Here is a 23,408-nt window from a genome sequence, read left to right on the forward strand (position 1 = left end):
ACTGGCGGCCCTCTCAACCAATGGGAGCGCGGGGCTGCGCAGGCCAGCCGGGATCCTGCCACCTCGATGAGGCGTGGGCGGGGTTTCCTCACTGCTGCAGTCGCTCGCGCCCACCGGCGGGCGAGGCCGGAGGTGGCCGCATACAAGAGCAGGTGAGGGGGCTGGGAGCCCAGCTCGAGAGACGGGAGGCCAGGAGGTCCAAGTGGGGACTAGGGTGCTGTGTTCTGGAGACTAGGATTTGGCCCCAGGTTTGCGCGGGATGTTGTGGGGCTCTTGCCAGCAGGTCCTCCCACCAAGCCTGGGAGAGGTTCACGCAACCTCTCTAGACGGGTGTCGGGGAGAGACGGAGGGGACAGCAGCCTAGGGGCTGGGGATCTCTGGGAGCTGGGGAAATCTCTGGGGTGTTTGGCTGCAGCTGTCCCAGGTCCTGAAGCCCTGCCCTCCAGGCCTGAGCACCAGGGGCTGGCCCCCTACCCACCCACACAGGAGAGGTGTGCAGTAAACTCTCCTGGTCTCAATTTCTTTCACACTACTTGAAAACCCAGGGTGCGCAATAATCCTATCTTTACTCTCTCAACCTTTACTGAGGACTGGGAACTGAACAGATGACTCAGCTGAGAGCAGGAATGAGGGATGCAAGAGAGGTTCCTACTCGCCTTGTAGGAATGGCTCCAGAAGTCCACGATGGTGCCTGGACTGGGCAGTTCTCTGGCCAGGGGTGGGAGAGGTTAGGAGTCTAAGGCATGGGAGGGCAGGATGCTCAAATCAGAGAGAAGGGTGGAAATGCTAAGGGCAGCATTCAAACCCCTCTCTCAACTCCCAACCCCTCCCCCACTCTTCCTGCGCAGGCCTGGAGCTCACACTCTGGAGAGGCAGCAGAGGTGGGGGATCCTGGTCACTGTGACCACAGTCCTGTTCAGAAGGCTCATGGAGCCCCAAGCTCGCGGAGCCCTCCTCCTGAGGACTAGCAGGTTCCTTCTAAACCTGTAGTCTAGCCGCCATGGCACACGGTTTCTCAGTGGGCTTCGACCCACTGGGCCTCAGAGACCTAAGCTCGGGCTCTCTGAGCTCCCTCTCCTCCCGAGGCCATCTGGGCAGCGATTCTGGCTCCGCAATGCGATACCTGCTGAGAAAGCAACAGCGGCTGCTGAATGGGCCCCCCCGCGGAATCCGAGCCTCATCGCCCATGGGCCGAGTCATCCTCATCAACTCCCCCATCGAAGGTGCAGGCAAGGCCCAGCCATCAGCTGGGAGTGCGGGGTGGGGGAAGGGGACATATGGCACTAGGCAGAAGAAGGTAGAGGCAATATGGGCAGGGGAACTCAAGAGAGGGGCGTCTTAGGGAGGGGCTAGCAGGCTCTCTGGGGAACCCATATAATTTTATCTTTTTCTCCCGAAATAATCTTTTAGGTTCCGGATTGTAGAGAGGCCAGAGGTGGGATAGGGCAATGGCTGGCAAGGAAAATTGTGTGTGTGGGGGTACAAGTTAGCCTGCTAGAGCTAGGAAGGGTATTAAATTGGCTTTTTCATCCCACGGACTCTACCTTTCTCCAAACTCATTTGTGTAAGCCTTTGGGGGGTGGGCAGGATAGAGGACATCCTCCATCAACCAGCCTATTGAGTGACCAGCTCTGTGCTGAGCTGTGAAGAGTCAGTGACCAGGTGGGCAGACAGAATGAAAGGCTTCACCTGAAGGAGATAGGTAATAAAGGTATAGCAAATATTTAGAAGAGGGGGGAGAAGAGGAGGATGGAGGGTCTGGGAGGGAGCCCCACGGCTCCTGAAGGAGCAGGAGACCGAAGCTTATTTAGATGCTTAATGCTGTTTCATGGCACACAGATTCTGTACCAGCCCTGGTTAGGTTCTGCAGGGGTCCTAGAGAGAAATAAAGCTCAATCTTTACCTTCAGAAATTTACGGTGTAGCAGGGCTTAGAGATAGCATTAAGAGCAGCTGGCGGAGGTATCACAGACAAAGGATGGAAGTGGAAAGCATGGAACACGATGGGGCAGGCACTTAGGAGACAGCCTGGCTGCACTGACAGATGTGAGGCGACAAAGAGTAAGTGAGTAAAGCAGGACCTTGAATGGTGGTGGGAAAGTGGGGGCCCCCTGGGCCTGAGCTTTCTGTGGGCAGGATCAGATAAATATCTCTAGCTCGTTCCTGTCTCTCGGCCAGCAGAGCTCCCTTGGCCAAATCCCAGACTGGGCTTTTTCACACCCTGTTTCTTCCCTTTAACTCAGTTGGGCATCCCTACTCCCCTGCCCAGTCCTCTAGGGTAGGGATGGAGCATGTTGCTCAGGAAGCAGGCTTTTCTCCACCAGTGGTCCAGCACACTCACCCCTCATCCTCCACACACTCAGCCTCACCCTCAGGTAAGCAGCAGAGCACTGCTGAGAGTGACCACTGTCAGGTGGTCAGGGAACAGAAGTCCTCAGAGGAGCAGTGAGACATGGAGGCGAAAGGGGGGAACTGCAGCACTGCCCTTGTGAGTGATATTGCGCTATACCTCCCTCACACACTGCGCACACCCCCTCACATACCAGACTTACCATGCCCAAGGGGCCCTGTTCTGACAAGCTGGCCCCCAGCCTGTCTGGCCTGGAAGCCTCTGAGATCAGAATCCTCCCCCTGCCTGAGCACAAGTATCTCCCAACTCTCCACAGCCTGGCCCCCCTCACCTGTGTTATTATTTAGACCACTCAGGGGCCTAAAGTAACTGATAAGGGAGACACATCACCCCCATGAGGTCCCACCAGCCTCTCAAACCCTGCTGATCCCAGAGAAAATGCATCATCTTTAATCCAAACCAGCCCTTTCTCCTTGTTCTCCTAGCGCATTCAGTTATTCATTCATTCATCCTTTTATTCTTTCCTTTATTCAAGAAATACTTAGCAAACACCAAGGAATGAGCAGCATACTTGGGGAAAAAATGGTGGAAAAGAATTACAAAGTCTCTACCATGGTTGAGTTTACAACCTAGTGAAAGGAGACAGAAAGTAAATAATATACAAATAAGCAAATAATGAGAAAGGATAGTAAGATTCTTGAAGGTACTAAATCAGATATTATGCAGGAGTAGTGTTTCTTAAACTTTAGAATACATCAGAATTGCCTGGGATGGGGGCAGGGTCTTGTTAAAAGACAGATTGCTGGGTCCTACACCTAGAGCTTCTGATTCAGTGAGTCTGAAGTAAAGCCTGAGAATTTGCATTTTTAATAAGATCCCAGGTGCTGCTGCTGCTGCTGCTGGTCTGGGAAGCATGCTTTTAAGAACCACTTTTAATAGACACTACCTGGGAGGAGAGAAAGAACTTTCTTAGGTAGGGTAGTCCATCAAGGCTTCTCTGATTAAGTGGTATCTGAGCCAGGAAAGCCTGAGGAATAGGAGCTGGCTTTATGAAGGTCTGGGCAAGAGTATCACAGGCAGAGGAAACACTGAAAGCATTGGCCTGTAAGAGGAACAGGAAGGAGGTCAGGGAGGCCAGGGTGAGTGGCCAGAGATGAGAGAAGAGAGGTGGGCAGAAAAAAACCTGTGGAGGACCTTACTGGGCATGGGAGGAGTGTGGCATTCCTTCTGGAAGCAAGGGCAGGCATTAAAGGTTTTAATCAGGGGAAAGGCATGGTCTATTACAAAAGCTAACTCTGACCACTGTATAGAGAATATATTAAAGAAGGCAAGAGCAAAAGTGGGGAGAGAGTGAGGAGGCTGCGTAGTGCCTGGAGGGAGAGGTCGGTCGCCTGGGCTAGGGCTAGGGCAGTGCAGGTAGAAATGTTCCAGCTTTAGATGCCCCAAGCTCTTAGGCTCAAACTCCCAGATATGGCATCCCTTTGGCTCCAGGGACGGCTGAGGAGAAAGAGGGTTGGGGGATGAGAGAGCAAAAAGCTCCTTGGCTGGGCCGAAAAGGTCCAAAAACCTGTGCAGATAGAATCGGCTAGGATGCCCCAGGATCTCCATGTCTCTGTTCCGTACCATCCCTGCTCACAGACTGCCTTTGGGGATTTCTTTCTGAGCTTCCCTGGTCATGCACTGTAACCTGATTTCTCTTAGTCAAATAAGTAAGTGTGTGTGTGTGTGTGTGTGTGTGTGTGTGTGTGGAGAGAGAGAGAGAGAGAGAGATTTCTTCTGGAGTAAGCCTTGCCCAAGAAGAAATCTCACCTTCTCACCTGGGAACCAACTTACCCCTCCAGTCTTCTCACCTTTCTCCAACCAAAAGACCTTGTCAAGGATCCACCTGAGCTTTTGTTCACTCCATTCCTTCATCAGTGTCCTCCCTTTCCCCTCCACCCATCCAAATCCTACCCATCTTAATCCTCCAAGAAACCTTTCCTGACAGCTCCAGCCCCTGTGGGCCTCCCTCCTCTTTATTTTCCCCAGCGCTGATGGAGAGGACCACTCTGGGCTCTGGGCACATACTGCAACATGGTGTTGATTTGAGTTTCTCTCTTCATATCGTCAGGTAGCCGTTACCTCCAGAATCGCAGAGTCTAAGAGATAGAAGGCGCCTCAGGGATCCTTCCACAACATTCTTAACGAGGATTTACCCAGTGTCAGCATGTGTGCCTCCAAAGATGAGGAACTCACTCTCCCTCCTGGAAAACTCATTCCATTGTCTGACAGCTGAAGTTTTTAGAAAGTTTTCCCTTGCTAAGTTGGCCTCCATCTAACTCTACTATGTGGGCTTGGTTCTGCCCTCTGGGTTGCACAGTCGAAAATATCTAATACCTTTCACAGAATAGCTCTTCAACTATTTGAAGATAGAGCTAACATACTCATTTCCCCTGCAAGCCGAAGAGCCCAAACTCCCTCAACCACACCCCATAGAATGGGGTCTTGAACCTCTTTTCTATCCATCTGTCCCTCAGAATACCAGGATTTTTAGGTATTTGGCCTATCCCGGGCATGGGAAGCTTAGTAAACATTAGACACACACACGCACACGTGCACACACACACATTTATATTATGAGGATGGAGAACAGTGTCCTCTGGCATGGAGTCCTGTCCCAACTGCTCTCACACCCTTCCTGGCCCATAGTCTCAAAATCATCCAGAGGGAACTCAAAGAACTAGCCGGCCCCCTTGTTTAGGTCCCTGGGTGCCTGCGTCCAGCAACTCAGCCTTTTTAGACCCCAAGCTGAGAAACTCAGTGGTCCACTGTGCCCAGTATGGGCATGGGAGTCATGCTTGTGTCCCCATTTCTTCAGCCAACAGTGATGAGAGTGACATCATCCACGCAGTCCGGGTGGAGAAGAGCCCAGCGGGGAGGCTGGGTTTCAGTGTGCGGGGCGGCTCTGAGCACGGCCTGGGCATCTTCGTCAGCAAGGTGGAGGAGGGGAGCAGTGCAGGTGAGCAGGGTCCCCAGGGACGAGGTCCTGGGGGATGTATGTGACCCCGTCTCAGTGGAGTACAAAGATGCTCTTGTCAGGATGGGAGAAAGGGCCTTCAGCTTTGGAGGGCCTGATCTGATGGGGAGATGGCAGAGTGGGCTACTGGACAGATCTCTAGTCTAAAAGCGGACATTCAGACCCTACCTGGGGATCCCCAATCTCAGGGAATAAGTTTTACCACAAGGAGCCTGGTCTGATGGGGGCTTAGCCTCAGGCTGGGGAACTTCTCCCAAGGGACCGATGCCAGCCACCACTCTCCCTTGATGCAGAGCGGGCTGGCCTGTGTGTGGGGGACAAGATCACGGAGGTGAACGGGCTGAGCCTGGAGAGCACCACAATGGGCAGTGCCGTGAAGGTCCTGACAGGCAGCAGCCGCCTGCACATGATGGTGAGGCGCATGGGCCGTGTGCCAGGCATCAAATTCTCCAAGGAGAAGACCACATGGTGAGAAGACCTGCCCCACCTGCCCCATAGCACTCCCACCTAAAGCCATAGCAGGAGAAGCTGAGGGCATAGGGCTCTGTATGGGCCTGGCTAGTATGACTTCTGTTCCTCCCAACTCCTGGGGCGGGAAATAAGGGATCCTAAGTCCTGACCTTGAATGAGAAAAGGCCACATCTGTCTCCCAGCCCTCCTCTCCACGGCTCTGCTGTCCCAGGCCCCAGTAGCCCTGCCCTCTACACTCCTGCTGCTGCTGCTGCTCTGAGTCTGGGATAGTAACAGCACCTCTCCCTTTAGAGCCTGTGAGGATTCGAGATGGGCCTGGCAAATTGCAGCTGCTCAATAAAACGAGGAGATTAGGATGGTTTCCCAGATTTGATTAATTTATGTCCCACTGAAGATTTCAGGCCTGGGAAGTCCCCCAAAGTCCCCCACTGTTCCCATGCAGTTGTGGGGGCTGCTGGGAGGAGGGGAGTGGATAGTAGCAGATGGCGGCCCAGGCTGAGGGCCCCTTGTCCCTGCCCCAGGGTGGACGTGGTTAATCGGCGGCTGGTGGTGGAGAAGGGCAATTCGACGCCGTCCGACAGCAGTTCAGAGGACAGCGTTCGGCGCATCGTTCACCTCTACACGACCTCTGACGACTTCTGCCTGGGCTTCAACATCCGTGGGGGCAAGGAGTTTGGCCTGGGCATCTATGTGTCCAAGTGAGGGCTGGGCAGGGAATGAAATGGGTAGGGAATGGAGCTTGGAAGGGCCTGGGCTGGGACCTGGAGTTGGGTCAGCAAGAGAGGCCTGGCCAACTACATGTCCAAATGAGGGCCTAGGTCAGGGGTGGGATCTACAGAGTGGGGCGGGGGTCGCCTGGAAGGAGGGTCAGGGAGTTTGACGGGCATTCCTGTATCTAAGTGAAGAGAATCTGGAATGGGGTGAGGGAGGGCAGGCCAGGAGGCCTATCAAGACTGCTGCCTGTCTGATCTCAGAGTAGACCATGGTGGGCTGGCCGAAGAGAACGGCATCAAGGTGGGAGACCAGGTCCTGGCGGCCAACGGTGTCAGGTTCGACAATATCAGCCACAGCCAGGCCGTGGAGGTGCTGAAGGGCCAAACACACATCATGTTGACCATCAAGGTGGGCAGGACCTTGGGAGTCAGGGAGAGGCCAGACTGACAGCCGATAGAGTACTCTAGTACTTACTTATGCCCATAGCTCTGCAGTTTATGACTTTTCCACAGCCACGTGAGAGGCAGGGCAGGCATTGTTCTCATCCCTATTTTGCAGAAGAAACTGAGGCTCAGAGAGACAAAATAACTGAGGAACTATGGTCAGTTACTCAGCTGGTCAGTAGCAGGGCCGAGTTCCAGACCTGCTCCTGGGACATCTAGGGCAATATCCCTTCATATGGGTGGCAGAGGCCTAGAACTGAAAGGGAAAACATTCCTCCCAGAAGGTTGGGGCAGTAGCTGTGGCTTTGGGCAGGACCTAGAAGGTGGACATCCTCAGAGCACAGGGCAAGAGGAGCTGGGCTGGGGCCAGAGATTGGGTTTCAGGGGAGGCGGCTGGATCCATTATTCATATGGGTCTCACACTTGCCTGTGGATCAGGTCCTTCTCACTCTGGCTCCTGGAAGAGGTAATCCCTCACTCTCCCTAGTGCCTCATCCTGGCCCCTGCTCCACCCTCTCCAAACCGTCACCCATTTCACCATTCAGTGCCTCATCCACCATTGCCCGCCCCGCCACTGACTCTATTTCTCACCTCCCACATCCCATTTTTCCCTTTCCTTCTCAAATTATCCAAAAGTGTTCCTTCTTACTCCCACTTTGCCCCTCATTGATTGATTCATTCATTCATTCACTTGTTTATTCATTCATCCACTCATTCAATATTTCTAAGTACTTACTATATGACTATACCAGGTACTGAGGCTGCAACAGCAAACAGGACAAGTCCTCTGCATAGACTAGATACATGCAGGTTGCGAAAATTGCTACAAGGAAATTAACAGAGAAACAGGATAGGGTAAGTTAGGAAGGCCCTTTTAGCCAGGGGGCATGATGAGAGCAGGCCTCTCTGAGGAGTTGACACCTGAATAGGGAGAAGGAGCTAGCACAGATGAGCTGAAGGAAGAGAATCCAGTCCGTAGGAACAGCAGATGCAAAGGCCCTGAGGCATAGAGGAATGTTGCATGTTCAGAAATACAGTGGCTCGTGTAGCTAGAGCATGATGAACTCAGAGGAGACTGATAAGGTTGAAAGTTTACTCCTGTCCTAGAACTCTCCATCCTTACCCTCCCTTCTCACCCATTCCCCTATGCCCTCCTCTGCGCACCATGCCTTCCCCAGGAGACAGGCCGTTACCCTGCCTACAAGGAGATGGTTTCTGAGTACTGTTGGCTGAACCGACGTAAGTGGCCCAGGCCCCCAAGGTTGGAGAGAAAGGGCTGAGGCCCGAGGGTGGGGCCAGAATCTCTGAAGAATAAATGGGCAGAAGCAGGATCTTACTGGGATTTTCACACTGCCCAGAGTCATTTCTGGACTCTCCTTTGAGAAGCTGCAAGTTTCTTGCAGGCTCTCCTAGGGTCTGGAGTCTCAGGATGTGGGTGGAGGAAAAGCAACTTGCCCAAGGTCTCTTAACAAGTCAGTAGCAGGATTCTGAGCATCTGAGTCCCCAGACCTTGGCTAGTGCTACACTCTCCCCAAACCTCCAAGCCCGGGGGATGTCTGCAAGCCTGGTAGGGCTTTGAAGCAACCCTGTCAGACCCCCAAGATGCCCCTGCCTTCCCCACTGCCCACAGTGAGCAACGGGGTGCTGCAGCAGCTGTCCCAGGCCTCTGAGAGCAGCTCCAGTGTCTCCTCATACGCCTCCAGTGTCCCCTACAGCTCTGCTGAGGGCTCCGGCTCCCTGCCCTCGGACCACATGGATGTCTGCCTGGGGCCTGAGGAGCCCAGGCTTGGCCCAGGCAGGGGGCGGGCAGACATGGCCATGCAGACGGAGCCCGACATGGGGGGCTGCATGGAGACCTGGTGCAGTGTGCGGCCCACGGTCATCCTCAGGGACACGGCCATCCGCTCCAATGGACCCTTGCCTGCCTGCCACCTTGACTCTGCACTCTCGGAGTCCCCCAAGACTGCTCTGCTGCTGGCTCTCAGCCGACCTCGGCCCCCCATCACACGCTCCCAGAGTCACTTGACCTTGTGGGGTACGTAGGGTGGCTGCTGCTTTCTCTATTGCTCCTGGTCCAAAACCTCCCTCACACCCTGTCCTATGCCCCAAACCTCCCTTTGCCCCAGGCCTCCACCCAGACCCAGTCCCAACCTCAGCCCCAGAATACACTCAGACCCTGCTCTGGGTCCCATTTTAAATTAATCCTGGGCCCCGAATCCACCGTCAGTCCCAGCACCAGTTCCAGTCAGTTCTGAGCCCCAAACCAGCCCTAACCAAGCCCCTCTATCCTGGAGTTCCCAGGCCTGTCTATACACACAGACCCCAGCCCTCACGGATTCTTCACATAGCTGTAGCTGTGGAATGGGGGAGGGATGGAACGTAGGAGGAGAACCCCCCACCCCATCCCCATTCCCACCTCCTCACACAGCTGCAGATCCTGTCTGCCCCCTACTCTCCCCTTCTCTCTGCCCTCCCCCGACCTCGCCCCTTGTCCTTCCCTTCTGCCCACCCCTCCAGCACCCCCGGTGCTCCTCCGTGTCTGCAGAGGAGAAGAAGCAGCGGAAGAAGGAGAAGTCAGGGTTCCCTGGGGAGAAGGGGGCCCTGCAACGCTCCAAGACGCTGATGAACCTCTTCTTCAAGGGAGGGCGGCAGGGGCGGCTGGCAGGGGACTGGCGCAAAGAGGCCTGGACGCTGGAGAGCGGGAGCCCAGCCAAGGCCCGCCCTCGCCTGGACCTGGAGAAAGGTAAGTACTGTGTGGGTCAGACAGGGAGGATGGAGGAAAGGTCCACTGTGGCATCCAGCAGGTACGACTTTAAATCCCACCCTGCCTCTTATTAGCTGTGAGTCACCACTCCACCCTGTGAGCCTCAGTTTCCTCATGAGTTAAATGGGAATAACAATACCTGTATCTTTAGGAATAGTGAAGAATAAGTGGATTAGTATATTTTCATCACGCAGGACACACAGAAGGTGCTCAGAAAATGTAGTGGCCATTGTTGTACTATCTCATCTCCTCATTTTACGGAAGGGAAAACTGATAGATTCATAGCATAGAAAGAAGTAGAAGAGCTTAGGTTTATCCCTGTACTTTTGGTGCTGAGAGGGAAGGATACTTCTTTCCTAGAGCATTTGGCTTCACTTCTCAACAGGCTCTACCCAGTTCTAATCACCCTTGAGCAAGACCATTTCTCGGTCAGGATCCAGGCAGAAGGGTCCAGGCAGGCTTCACGTGTTTGAAGGACTTTCTAAGGACTCTCATGGAAGGCCCCTCATCTCCCAAATGAGGTTCAGAGAGGGTACCAGGGCGGAAGGCTCTTGAGGTTGCCTGTGACAGAAACTCAACCCAAATTAGCTTTAAAAAACACACCTTGGTTCAGCTACTGATTTCACCTGGATCTAAATGTTTAAACAATCTCTTCAGATATCTGCCCCCATCATGTTTTGGTTCCGTTTCTCCTGGGTTAGCTTCATTATCATACAGGCTTTGCCCACCCGAGCTAAGAAGCCCACTGTCACTTAGCAAGGCAGGGAAAAGAGAGCTTCTCCTTAAATAGTCCCAGCTGAAGTCTCAGACTCTTACTGGCCCAGCTGGGATCACATGTCCAACAAATCACTGCGACACGGGAGAGAGAGGGTACTTTCATCAGCCAGCCTGAGTCATGCGCCCACCCTGGAGTACATGCACTGAGAATAGGCATCCCCAGTTAAAATCAGGGTGCCGTTCCTAAAAAGGAGAGCGGATGTTGGAAAGGCAAAAACGACCAGAGGGTGAGGAGCTGGGCTCTGTCCCTCCCTGGTGTCTCGAGGTAACAATCCCATGGGAGGGACAATCCCTTCAAATCAGGAGAAGCCAGCCCCTGTCCCTCAGCCCACCTTTCTTTCCACAGACCCAGGAGCCCTGCTCCCTCCTGGTTCTCCTCCTGCCTCTCTGGCCACTCCCCTCTCTCCTTCAAAGGCTCCATTTTTCCTCTTTGTTCTTTGAAGGTAGGTGCTCCCCTAAACTGTCCTTGGGGTTCTTGTTTCCATACATTTGTTTCCAAATGAATCTCCATAGGCAGAGCTCAGACTGCACACTCTCTCAATCTAAAACCTTCAGTGACTCCCCATTGCCTATGAACAAAGTCCTTGGCCTGAGCATGGCCTTCAAGACCTCATGGCCTGGCCTCTTGCTTCCCCATCCTTCCTCCTTCCATCCTGAACTCTCCTAGCCAGTGATCTAGCCAGTCCTGACCTCCCCAACCCCCATTTTCAGACTGGGGGCCAGGGCCTGCTGCTGAACCTTTTCTTCTTCTTAGCAGGGGGAGTGGGGCCCGTGCAGAAGTTTGTCACCTGGAGACTGAGACGTGGTAATTCATGCATCCCTTTACCAGGGCCTGGTTTACAGCAGAGCTTCCAATAGGGTGCATGTTGGAGGCAGCTGAGGGGTTTGGGCTAAACTAAGTTGGGGTCAAGAATGAGGAATCAGAAAGATAGGGAGGTGCATATTGGGGCAGCTAAAAAAGAACTGGACTAAGTTTACTAAGAAAGATAGGGTTCCAGGTAAATATTGGGGTGCATTTTTAAATACTGGGAGCTTAAGTTGGAACACCCAAAGACAGATTTGAGGGACAAAAAGGAACCTGTGCTAGAACTCTAATAGGGACCAGACTAACATGACAGTGCATGTTCAGGGAGCCTGGGGGGCACTGGGCCAGGACTTCATTAAGGAACAGACTGGTGTAGGGGTTGTGTGTTTTGGGGGCTGAGGGGCCTGAGGAGGAGCTCCATTGGTGGGTAGGCGAGACCATGGTGGGGAGCATCTAGGCTAGGCTGGAACACCATTGGGGGCACTTAGGCCTCTTAGCCAGCCTGTCATGGGATCTGGCCCTCACTGAGGGAAGCCCCTGCCTCCTCCCCTGGTGACTCCTGGCTCCTTCATCATACCCCTCTCTTCCTGCCCTGCAGACCAGGAGAGGGGGCGAGCCCTGCTCTCTGCCAGGTCCGGGAGTCCCTCCAGCCAGCTGCCCAATGTGGATGAGAGAGTGCAGGCCTGGGAGAGCCGACGGCCCCTTATTCAGGACCTGGCCCGGCGGCTGCTGACTGATGATGAGGTGCTGGCCATCACTCGCCACTGCTCCAGGGTGAGCCTTTAGCCTGCCCCCAGACCCAGCATGTGGTCACTCAGTCACCCAGCTCCTCATTCATTCAGGTCACTGCTGACTAGTACTTGGGCTTGATGCTGTGAGGCCAGAGGTCCTTAAAAGCAGAAATTGCCACTGTCATGAGCATACACACACACAAGACGCCAAGACACACACACACACACACACACACGCCAAGACACACACACACACACACACACACACACACACACACTAAGCTCACAACCAGGAAGGGGGAATAGATAATAACTAGAACCTAAATATCCATAGCGACAAATCATGTGAAGTACTGTGAAGGAAAAGAATATGAGAAAATAACCCAAGAAATACAAATTAGATGTGGTCTGGGAGGGCTTCCTTGAGGAGGTGAGAGAAGAAGTCAGACAGTGATGAGTTGGGGGACATGAATCCCTGCAGTCACCTGCCCCCATTTTCCTCTAAACCCCAGCCTCCTCCTCCATACCTTCCTGGGTCAGCTAACAGGCCTGGCCTCATGCTAGACCCCTACTCCTATTTCCTATTTCCCTTGTCCCCTCACACGGCCCAAGCCTCCCCTAACACCTACACTGTTATGCTCTTTTCTCTTCCACGTCAAACAGTCCAGAGGGCCCAGGGTGGGTTATAAGTTAGGTTTGAGGGAGCTTTTGTAGCCTGAATGTTGGGGAGGCTGCGGGAGGCACAGGTCATTCCCTCAAGGAGGATTGGATGGCCCTTTTCTAGCCTGCTGTCTCAAGAACCCTCAGGTTTCTGCGATGGCTTCCCTGTGATGAATCTGCATCTGCGCACACATGACCCTGTGTGCGAGAGGGCAAACTGAGGAGTTTCAGGGAATCGCTTGTGGATCCCTCCACTTCCTGACCTTGGTCAGAGTGGGCTGAGATGTATGTCTGTGTGATGTATGCATTTGTCTGTGTGGGCTACCTGGGTTTGTGTTGACTTAACAGTACGATTGTATCTGTGCGTGAGTGTGAGTGTATCTGGCTAAGGCACGTGCGTGTCACCTGGAGACTGAGACGTGGTAATTCATGCATCCCTTTACCAAAGCCTGGTTTACAGCAGAGCTGCAGATAGAGTGCCTGTTGGGAGCAGCTAAGGGCTTTTGGGTTTAACTTGGTAAGCGTTAAGTGTGGTGCTCAGCTCTCAGCACTAAATGGGGCTCTGTGTTTACCAGCCTCTGTGAGCCTGCAACTCTGGGGTGTGGCCACTAGGTGGGGCTCTGTGTCTGTTTCTTTGTTGGACTTTTTCTCCATCCCTCAGCTCCTCTCACCCAGCGCAAGGTAGGTTTCTTCTCACAGTGTCCCCGCAACACCTGGGGAACTTGGCATACCACCCAAACCTGACGCAAGCCCTGCCCACATCAAGAGATCAGATCCTCTGGAGTGGAATCCTGGCCTGAAAGATTAGTAAAGCTCCCCTAGTGATTCTAATGGGTGGCCCTGAACTCCCAGGCCTCCCTTCTCTCCTCCCCATTAGCCACCTCTCCACAGCCACCAAACCAAGCATTATAAACCACCTCTCTGATCACTTTACACTCCCCAAGACTCCTTGTAACCTCTTTGGCAGAACGGAATGCAAGTTCCTTATCCTTATTTTCAAAGCCCTCCCACTAATCTCAGCTTTCTCATAGTCGCCACGTCATCATCTTCCCCTGGTCTCCGCACAGATTCATGCAGTTTATGGACTGCACGACTCTAGGTGCAGTACTCCCATTGCCATCGCAACCCGTGCAGCCTACCCGGAAGCCCTTCTGGCACCCCAAGGTCAAGTTAAACTTCTATCTATCCATTATTCCACATCAGCCTCGGAGCACTTTCTTTCCAACTTTCATGCCGATCCCTGCATTTGTCCTTAAGAGTCAGCATAAATGCCACCGCTTCCATGAAGCCTACTCTGATCTTCCCACGCTCCTATGAGACGCTCTCTGGCCCCACTGCCAGTGATTTGTGATTCATTGGGGCATGTGGCTCGTTCTGCTCCTTGTTCCCACTATACTGAGTTCCTGAAGATCTGGAACAGGGTCTTCATTGTTGTTCACCCAATGCCCAGTACACAGCCTGGCACTTAGTGGGTGCTGAATGCAGGTTTGTGGACTTGAAGTGTGTGCACATATTTGACTATTTCTGTACAATTATGTGTATCTCTCTCCAGACAAAAGGGGGTATATTGTTGATATGTATATGTGTGAGTCACTGTACCTTTGTGTGCGGTTTAGGGCCACACACATAATTTATCTTTTATTTCCAGATATGTATGAATGTCTCATTCTGACCACCAGGGCATGCTGTTTTTCTGTGTTTATGCCCAATCAAGATGCTCTGTTTGTGACCCTGAACCAGTACATGTCTCCCTCTCACCACCAGGGGGCGATGCGCTGCCTCAGTAGTGTGGCTCCCAGTGTTCAGTTTGCCAGTTTGCGTAGGTGGGGTGTGGCTGGTGGCATCCGCGCAGTGCCAAGCAGAAGGGCCTCCACCCCCTTGAGTACTGACTGGAACGGCTTTCTGTAGGGCCACCCCTTCCCCAAGTCCCCATTCCATCCTGAACAAAGCATAATTTGTAGGTCTGTGTGCAGACAAGTGCTGGGCAAGCCAGGCCCATAGCCTAGTGTTTGGCTCAAATTCCTTCCTTCTGCTTGGAGGTGGGGGTGGGGAGGAGAGTCCACTCCCTGCACATCCTTTTCCGGCACCAGAGCAGGCAAGAGCCAGACTTCTCAGGTTCCAGTCCCTCTTCATACTTCCTTATCCGTGTGGCCTTGGCAAAGTCCTTTTCTCTGAGCTTCAGTGTCCTCTTCTGTAAAACAGGAATAACTAATGTCATCTCTCAGGCTGGTTGCTAAATGAGAGATTATGTGTATGTAAAAGGCTTAGAAAAGTGCCTGTCCCAAAGCTGTCATTGCTGTTGTTCTTTGTTGTTCATTGCTATTATAAGTCTGTTGTTATTATCACAGGCTTCTACCTAGTCACCAAGTCCGTAAGACATCCTACGGACAGCCTGGGGATGGAGAGAGCCTTTTCTAAACGTAGGGGGTCCCTCCATGCCCAGCTCTGGAGGTCCCTGCTGTTATGTGACCTGTAATGCCTCTCTCTGCAGTATGTGCATGAGGGTGGCGTGGAGGACCTGGTGAGGCCCCTGCTGGCCATTTTGGACAGGCCTGCGAAGCTGCTGCTGCTGCGGGACATCAGGTGGGGAGGGGTGTGTGGGGAGCGCTTGAGGGCAGGAAGGGGACCCCTGATTCCAGCCTTTCCTGGCACCTCCAGAACTGAGACCCAGCCCACCTCCATCCCTTGTCCTCCCCCAGGAGTGTGGTGGCTCTCACAGACCTGGGCCGCTTCGACAGCATGGTGATGCCTGTGGAGCTGGAAGCTTTTGAGGCCCTCAAGAGCCGGACAGGTCAGCAGCTGGGGGGCAGGACTTGTGTATCTTGAGCCCCAGGTAGGGATAAGAATGGTATCTCCCTGTGAAGAGTGGGCAGAGATTGCCAGAGCCTCTTGAGCTGTGTTCCTCAGAGAGTCTGGCAGCGGGGCCCTGACTCTGACCTGTTCTCCTCTTTAACCAGTGCGGCCTACTGCTTTGCGGCCCTCCCGGCAGGACACACCACCCAAGCGTCACCTCATCACACCTGTGCCTGGTCAGTAGAGTCTCAGAGCCCAGGGAAGGGGCATAGTCCTGGGGGACTGGGGAAGGGAGGATGGGCTTTCCATCCCTGCCCCACGCGGGGTATTGTGGTTTCAGAGGTATTTATGGTTCCCTGAAAGAAAGCCCAGAACCATTTCTGTCACATCCGCTCACCACTATCATCTACCTAATAATTGGTTTTAAACTCACTTTTTAAATCTAGTCTCATTCTATGCAGTAATCTCTGAGAAATCATCAGTTTGGTGTACGAGTCATATTTTTTCTCAGATACATTGTAGTATAACTATTATGATGGAAAGTATTAAAATAGTTATAATGGAACCTAGGCAGTGTCCTTCACTGCAGGGAACGCTGCTGTAGGGCCTGAGCAAACTCAGGCCTGGGTTTACTGGGCTCACAAAGAACTGGAGTCTTGTAAGGTGGTCTGGGCTGGTGAGGAGTGGGCAGCCTGACCTTGGCCCTCTTCCCCAGACAGCCGTGGAGGCTTCTACCTGCTGCCTGCGAATGGCTTCTCAGAGGAGGAAGACGATGGGGAGCTGAGGGAGCGGCTGGGGGACCTCCAGGTCTCCCTGGGTGCCTCTGCCCCCCGTCACCCTCATAAAGGAATCCCCCCTCTCCAAGATGTGCCAGTGGATGCCTTCACCCCACACCGAAGCGCCTGCACGGTCCCTCCCCAGCCACCCCCTGTTGCTCCTCGGCCCCCAAGGCCCAATTGGCTGCTGACAGAACCCCTGGCACGGGAGGATCAGAGCCAGAGCCAGAGCCAGGGCTCAGCCCAGAGCCGTAGCCGCAGCCGGAGCCGCAGCCGCAGCCAGGGCCAAGGCAAGTCCCCTGGACGCAGGCGTTCCCCATCACCAGCACCTATCCCCGCCCCCAACATGACCAACGGACGCGGACGCTACCACAAGCCTCGGAAGGCCAGGCCCCCTCTGCCGCGACCTCTGGATGGTCAGTCAGCCAAGGCAGGAGGCAGTCAAGGGACCTCTGAGAACAGAACTGGCAGGACAGCCAAGGAGGCAGCTACAAAGTCCCCTAGTTGGGAGCTGAGGACAGTCACACTGTCCAAGATGAAGCAGTCATTGGGTGAGTCCAGGTGGGAATGGGCCTGGCAGGGGGGCTCTTGGGTTTGGGTGAGGTTGGTGGGTTTGGTTTTGGGGTATGACTCTAGGGCCTGGGCCTAGGAAAAGGATCTGGGTATTGGGGTATAGTTGTGGGGTCTAGATTTGGGGGTTTTGGGATCTAGAAGATTTTGGAGCTGAGGACTCAGTAGTAACAGAACTAGGGTTTGGAAGAAGTTGGGGCCCTGTATTTGGGGATGGGGCCCTGGGTCTATCCTGGGAGCTCTAAGTTTTAGAGGTATGGTGCACCTGACCCCGTGTCTCTCTACTAGGCATCAGCATTTCAGGAGGCATCGAGTCCAGGGTGCAGCCCATGGTGAAGATAGAAAAGATCTTCCCTGGGGGGGCCGCCTTCCTCTGTGGGGCCCTGCAGGTGGGTGAAGTGCACCCAGGCCCACTTTTTCGGCCCAGAGCTGATTCTGGCTAGGGGTGGGCTGGTACATGTTCATCTGCCAGCCAGGCATGTTCAGACCAGGTCGTGGGAGGAGGGGGGTCAGGCCTGTAGGATGAGCATGCCAAGGGAAAAATCTGTCCCCTCATGCCAGCCCGGGCCTGAGGGTGGCCCATCCTGTTCCATCCCTAGCCCCAAGGGACAAAGGGCCATTGTCTGCGCCCCACCCAGCCCCCAACGGCTCCAGGCACAAAAGTCCCATTGTCCATCCTCTCTACCCAGATGGGGAGGAGTATCTAGCTGGTGGAGGTGAGAGGTTGGATGCTGTGGTGGGGGTGACCGAAGGGAGAGGGACTGATTCTCCCACTCTCATCCCAGGCCGGCTTTGAGCTAGTGGCAGTGGATGGAGAGACCCTGGAGCAGGTGACTCACCAGCGGGCAGTGGACACCATCCGCCGGGCTTATCGAAACAAGGCTCGGGAGCCCATGGAGCTTGTGGTCAAGGTCCCCATTCCCAGCTCACTACCCTCACCCTCTGACTCGTCAGACCTCATGGATCTGCACCCTCCTGCTGACCATTCCCCGTCCCACTGACCCCAGCCCAGTCCCCTCTCCAACCCTCCAGACTCCTGATACTAACCCTGGATTCTCCTCACCTACCCCGTGACTCTTCTTGCTGACCTCGGATCCTCCCACTGACCTCAAATTCTCCTGCTCCCTCCCAGATGCCTCCTATTAACTTCCTCTGGAGCCAGGAACCTCCCACTCCTGCTTGCCTTGCCGACTCCCAAAGCTCCACACTGGTGGCTGAGATCTCCCTTTCTTCTTTCCCCAGTTCACTAAGGCTCTGCCCTTTCCAGACAAACTCGGTGTCAAGGACAAGGTGCTACTAAGCAGCCTGTGTCACCCACTCACTGCTCTCAACTTCCCAAGATAGGAAGGGGATCAAGAAACTTAAGGTGTGGTGCTTGGGATTGGTGGGCACTAACGATGTCCTCTGTGATTCTCCTAAGCACTGAGGGACATGGATTCTCAAGACACACCCTCAGGGGTCACTGCATCCCAGTCCGGTGGTGCCCAGTCCTGAGCAGTGTTTTGTGCAAGGGACAGGATAGAAGGCTTTTCTAGTTTCTCAAACTCTGAAGGACCATTTCATGTGGTCCACTAGGACCTCAGACTTTCTATGGGATCTGTCCTTCCCCCTTTCTCCCCTGGCCAACACCTATATGAGGAAACAGACAGCAAATAACAAGGGAGTGGGGTAAAACGAGTTCCATAATCTTTATCCAGCACACTCACTTTTTAAAAACAAAATTTTTTTTTAATTTTTTTCTTTGGGTTTGTACAAGAAATTTACAGTGTGAAAAATATACAAGTGAAAACGAGGCCATAAATCTGGGTGCGGGGAGGGGCCCCTTGGTCACAAACACAAATAAACAAGACATTTCTTTCTGAGTTTTTCCTTTGGTCTGACTACAGTCCCCTCACCTCAGGAAAGGGGATGCAGAGCTGGAAGGTGGGGAACAGAACTCAGTCCCAGTCCTGTCCCCCAACAAGGGCAGGGTGAAGGCAGGCACATCTGGAGCAGCTGGCATTGTCTGGCTCTCTCTGGCTTTGGGTTGGGGCAGAATGTGGAGATGAGGGAGCCCCTTTCTCTCCCTAGCCCCCTGGCTGAGTGAACTGGTGAGCATCTGGGGTAAATGGTGTTGACAGAGTGGCAGCAGGTGGGCAGTGAAATAGTGACTAGGAGCCTCTGGGTGACAGTGAACATGAGGACCTCCAAGGAGTCTAATCTTGCTCATCCAAGTTACGGGATGGCCCCGAGTTCTTGGCAGAGGCCCAGAGGCCTGGATCTCAGGGGGCAAGTGGCTCCTGGGTTCTCAGTGGACCTCAGGCTACTGTCCCCTTTCAGTAGAGCTCCCTACAAACCTGGGATGCCGAGGGCCCTAAATTTCGGTGGCAGTGATTTCCTCCAGGCAGATGCAGGGCGCTGGCTCGGCCAGGCCCAGGTCAGCGAGCTCCCGGGCCTCCAGCTCCAAGCTGAGCTGCTGCAGCTCCTGCTCCAGCTGCCGGTTCCGCCGGTACATCTGGATATAGTTGTGCTGCAGTTGCTTCTGGTAGCGGATCACCTGCTCCTTCTCTGCCTGCCAGGCCAGCCGTTCTCCCTCAAAGCTGTCCCTCTGCTCCTCGCCCCTTCGCCGTTCCCGCTGTAGCTCCACCCGCAGCTGTTCCACCTGGGCCCGCAGGCTGCCCCCGACCCCAGCTGCTACCCGTTGTGCCTTGGCCTCATCACTCTCTGCCAGGAGGAATGGGTCAGCAGCGGCAGGTGGCACAGGGGGTTCCCGGAGTCCAGCTGCCTCTGTATCCAACTGCCCAGCTTTCTCCCGCAGCCGCTCGGCCTCCTGGCGGTGCCGCTGTAGCTCTTGGGAACAGGTCTCCAGCTCCAGCTCTCGTGCTCGGGCTGCCTCCTGGAGGCCCCGTGCCCGGCCCTCACTGACCCGCAGCGCAGCCCGGGCCTCCCGAAGTGCCACCCGAAGGGCCACCAGCTCACTGCCCTTCTGCACCAGCTCTGCCTGAGACTCCTTCAGCTGCTGCTTCAGCAGGGAGATCTCGCCTGATTTCTGGCACACCTGGGGGTGGGAGGGAGTTGGGAAGGGTGGTGAGAAGGATTCTCCAGGAGAGTCAGACCCTGTATGGCATCATGCTGTACATTTGGTGGAAAGGAGGTGTGATCATTGTAATATCCATTTTACAAATGGAGACACCGAGAGGAACCTAGTGACATGCCCCCAGGTCACACGTCATGTCAGTGGCTAAACTGAATACAGACCCAGATGTTTCTCCTTCAAAGCGGGTGTCTTTACACCATCATGAGGCACGGCAGAGCCCTGGGGCCTAGTGGTGGCAGAGTGTGCAGGAGTGGGGGCAACTGAGGGCAGTGGCCATATTTCCAGTTGAGAGGCCCTACAGTGTTTTGGTTAAAAGTGTAGACCAAGGAGCAAGACTGCCTGGGTTCAAATCTCAGCTCTGCCACAGACTAGGTGTGATTTTGGCCTCTAGCCTTTCTGGCCTCCGTTTCTACATTTCTAAAATGGGGATATTAACAGTACCCACCCAACAGTATGGCTATTATGAGAATTAGATGAAATATAGTCTAAGTAACATGCTTAGAACAGCACCTAGCACATAGCAAGCACTACATTCTTATTGCTGGCCGGAAGGCAGTGGGTAAGAATACCACTGGCTATGGGCACTAGACCAGACCAGTGAGAAGACCAAACACGCATGTATGAGGCGGCCCCCACCCAGAAAGGGAGGTCAGAGGGGGATCCTCATCTTGGAGAGAAGAAGAAGGGGAGGCCCTCTAGGGGGCCCCTCGAGGGCTCAGGGGGTGTGGCTGGGCCCCTCTTTCCAGGCCCTATCCCTGCAGGACCCTGCTCCGTGCCCGTCCTGATCTGACCCACCTCCCACTTGGTCTCCTCCAGCCGTGGCCCGAGCTCCCGCTGCTCCCGCTCGAAGGTGGCGCAGCGCCGCTCCAGCTGCTCACGCTCCTGCAGGAGCTGCACAAAGTCGTCCTGTAGTTGCCGCTTCTCCTGCTGCAGCTGGAACACCTGCAGCTGCAGCAGCTGTTGGGCCCGCTGTGCCCGCTGCGCCTGGGCCGCACCGTCCTCTCGCAGGGCCTCGCGCTCCCGCTGCCAGTGCCGCTGCCGCTCCTCGTACACCTGCGGGCAAGAAGGCACACCTGGCTCCTGGAAGCTCCCCCGAAACTCTAGCCCTGGCTGCCCCCAATCACTGACTGCTCTGGGGCCCACTGGCCTGGGTTCGGGAAGGCTAGATTCCACTAAACAATGATAATGATTACGATAACGATAAGAACTACTTGTATCGTAACAATACGAGTGTGCCGCGCATTATTCTAAGCACTTTACATCCTTTGTCTTCTTACTCCTCCTAACTCTTAAGAGGCCAGAACTATCCTGATCCATAGATGAGGAAACTGAGGCTCGGTCTGAATAAGTAACTTGCTCAAGTCTGAAAAACAGTAAATGGTGGTGCTGGGTTTGAATCCTCACCATGCTACAGTTAAACCAGACAGCTGGGGTGGGAATGGGGTCACAAGTGCAACTGCCCACCACTTTCTCCTCTGTCCCAGAACAAACTGAGATGCTCCTTGGCGTCCCAGCACCTTTGGATGTCCTACCATGCCACCCCCATTATAGCCACTGACCACACCGGGCACATGGTTACCTCGCTGTCATCCAGACTGTCCCGCAGCTGTTGTAGCTCTGTCTCTCGGTCTCGGAGCTTCCCTTCCAGGACACAGTGCAGCAGGGCCTCATCCGAAGGGGGTGGTGGGGGTGGGGGTGGGGGTGGGGAGCGCTCCCCACAGGAGCTGCTGTCAGGGGAAGCCCGTGGACCGCTGCCCAAGAACACCCCAGCCACGCGACCCCCCACAGAGCCTGTGCTCTTGCTGGAGGAAGACCGGCCACTGTCTGAGTGGGAGGGCCCAGCAGGGGCCCCTCGGGCTGGCCCTGGCAGTGCCCCCCGCCCAGGGCCATGGGAGGGCAGGTGCCCACCTGGGGAGTTGGTGGCCGGCTCAGCACCCCCGGTGCTGTAAGTAGGCAGGCTAGACAGTGAGTTTCGGCCAGAGTCAGACAGTGTCCCTGATGGGCAGCCACTGGCCCAGCCACTCAGTGCCAGGGGTTTGTCAGCAGCTGAGGAAGAGGAGGAAGAGGAGGAGGAAGCAGGGCCCCCAAACAGCTGTGTTAGGCTGCCCTGGCTCCCAGACAGTCCGGTGGCCCGAGGACCCAGGAAGCTGGGGAGAGATGGCGCCCCTCGAGGTTTGGGCAACACTGGCTTGAAGGCTGTTGGGCGAATCAGGATTTTCTCCATGTTCTGAAATGAGATACCACGTGACATTGGGGATGAGCTGCCCAATCTTTCAAAGCCTTTATCACACTCTGTCCTCCCATCCAGAGTCCCCCATCCCCAACTGCTACCACTGGCTCAGGACCTCCTAAATGTCATCTTCATATCAAGTAATTTAAAAGGGTTCATCTTTAATCATTACTATAGCCAGGTGAGCAAAATATTATCACTATCTCCATATTACAGATGAAGAAATAGAGGCTCAGCAGTTAAAGACCTTGCTCAAAGTCACCGCTGCTGTATAACAGTATTACCAAGTAGGTAACATTTATTAAATACATAGTATGTATCAGGCACTAACTAGGTTAAATACTTTACATATATTATTTGATTTAATTCTCACAACAGTCCTATGAGAGCTGACCTATTACCTCCACTTCACAGATATAGTAACTGAGGCTCAGAAAGGTTAAGTGACTTCCCTGAGGTCATACAGCCACAATGAGGCAGAGCTGGGATTAGAACCTAGGTCTGGTGAATCTGGAGCCCATGTTCTTTCCTCTAAACAGGCCCCCAAATTCCTGCAGCTTCTCCAGGGGACTCCTGTTCTACCCAGGCCCCAAAGGGGAAGCTGGTCCTCACCTTCTCCAGTTTTCCAGAGACAGGAATGAGCTTTGGAGGCGGGCCACGAAGATGGGCATTGCGTGCCCGCTGCTCTCGGGCATCCTCAATATCACTGCTTGGGCTGGGGGGTGACTCTGTCCGGAAGTCCTCATTGATGTATGTGAAGGTGGTGCCAGGGACAGTCTTCCTGGGGGGCACAGCTGGGCAAAGCGGTTCCTGTGCCTCATAGCCACCCCGCAGCAGCCCATCCTGCTGCCGGAAGAAGGTGGGCCCAGTGGGGCCATGGTGGCGGGTAGGAGCCGGCCCTCCGGGGCAGGGCCGGCCTGAGATGAGGCTGCTCACACTGCCCATGGCTGGAGCTTGTGGGGCAGTGGCGGCCTCAGGAGTGGGCTCCAGTGGCACTGGCAGAGTCTGTACAATGGCCATAGCAACAGTGGCTCAGGCCTGGCCGAAGGCCTCCAGGGGAACCTGTGAGCAGGGCAGTGGTGTTAGACTCACTCCACCTTGAGCCCCCTCTCTATACAAGGCCCCAAGTCCCTCTCCTGGAAACAGCCTCCTGATGTCAGTAACAATCCCTGATGCCCCCAGAGGCTCCCCTTCGAGCACTGGCATGAACCTCGGTTCTCCCTGAGCCCTAGA

At 54.5% G+C, this 23,408-nt stretch overlaps 2 protein-coding genes across 8 annotated transcripts in view; one reads left to right on the top strand and one right to left on the bottom strand.

Moving 5' to 3' along the window:
* On the top strand, nt 1-18,731 carry PDZD7 (PDZ domain containing 7). 6 transcript variants are annotated; one of them, XM_039871446.1, is made up of 17 exons: nt 1-152; nt 849-1,223; nt 5,207-5,347; nt 5,659-5,833; nt 6,358-6,534; nt 6,811-6,958; nt 8,172-8,232; nt 8,624-9,028; nt 9,539-9,736; nt 11,289-11,339; nt 11,938-12,113; nt 15,222-15,313; nt 15,430-15,521; nt 15,688-15,759; nt 16,239-16,850; nt 17,158-17,258; nt 17,655-18,731. In XM_039871446.1, exons 2-17 carry the CDS (start codon nt 1,001-1,003, stop codon nt 17,868-17,870), a joined length of 2,940 nt encoding a protein of 979 aa, XP_039727380.1. In that variant the 5' UTR covers nt 1-152; nt 849-1,000; the 3' UTR covers nt 17,871-18,731. The 6 variants fall into 6 exon arrangements, with proteins under 6 accessions (XP_039727380.1, XP_039727382.1, XP_039727383.1 ...); XM_039871448.1 differs by lacking the exon at nt 17,158-17,258 and having other exon boundaries at nt 17,655-17,798; XM_039871449.1 differs by lacking the exons at nt 17,158-17,258; nt 17,655-18,731 and having other exon boundaries at nt 16,243-16,450.
* Nucleotides 18,576-23,408, bottom strand: part of LZTS2 (leucine zipper tumor suppressor 2) — a 10,068-nt gene continuing 5,235 nt past the window's right edge. For both annotated transcript variants that reach the window (XM_039871462.1, XM_039871461.1), the window contains exons 2-5: nt 22,788-23,237; nt 21,525-22,172; nt 20,741-20,998; nt 18,576-19,906 (exon numbers count right to left, since the gene is read on the bottom strand). In XM_039871462.1, the coding sequence (XP_039727396.1) occupies nt 19,223-19,906; nt 20,741-20,998; nt 21,525-22,172; nt 22,788-23,195 (1,998 nt within the window). In that variant the 5' untranslated portion in view covers nt 23,196-23,237 and the 3' untranslated portion in view covers nt 18,576-19,222. The remainder of the gene's footprint in view (nt 19,907-20,740; nt 20,999-21,524; nt 22,173-22,787; nt 23,238-23,408) is intronic.

Source organism: Pteropus medius, unplaced genomic scaffold, assembly GCF_902729225.1.
Source record: "Pteropus medius unplaced genomic scaffold, Ma_sr-lr_union100, whole genome shotgun sequence".
Taxonomy (NCBI): Eukaryota; Metazoa; Chordata; class Mammalia; order Chiroptera; family Pteropodidae; genus Pteropus; species Pteropus medius.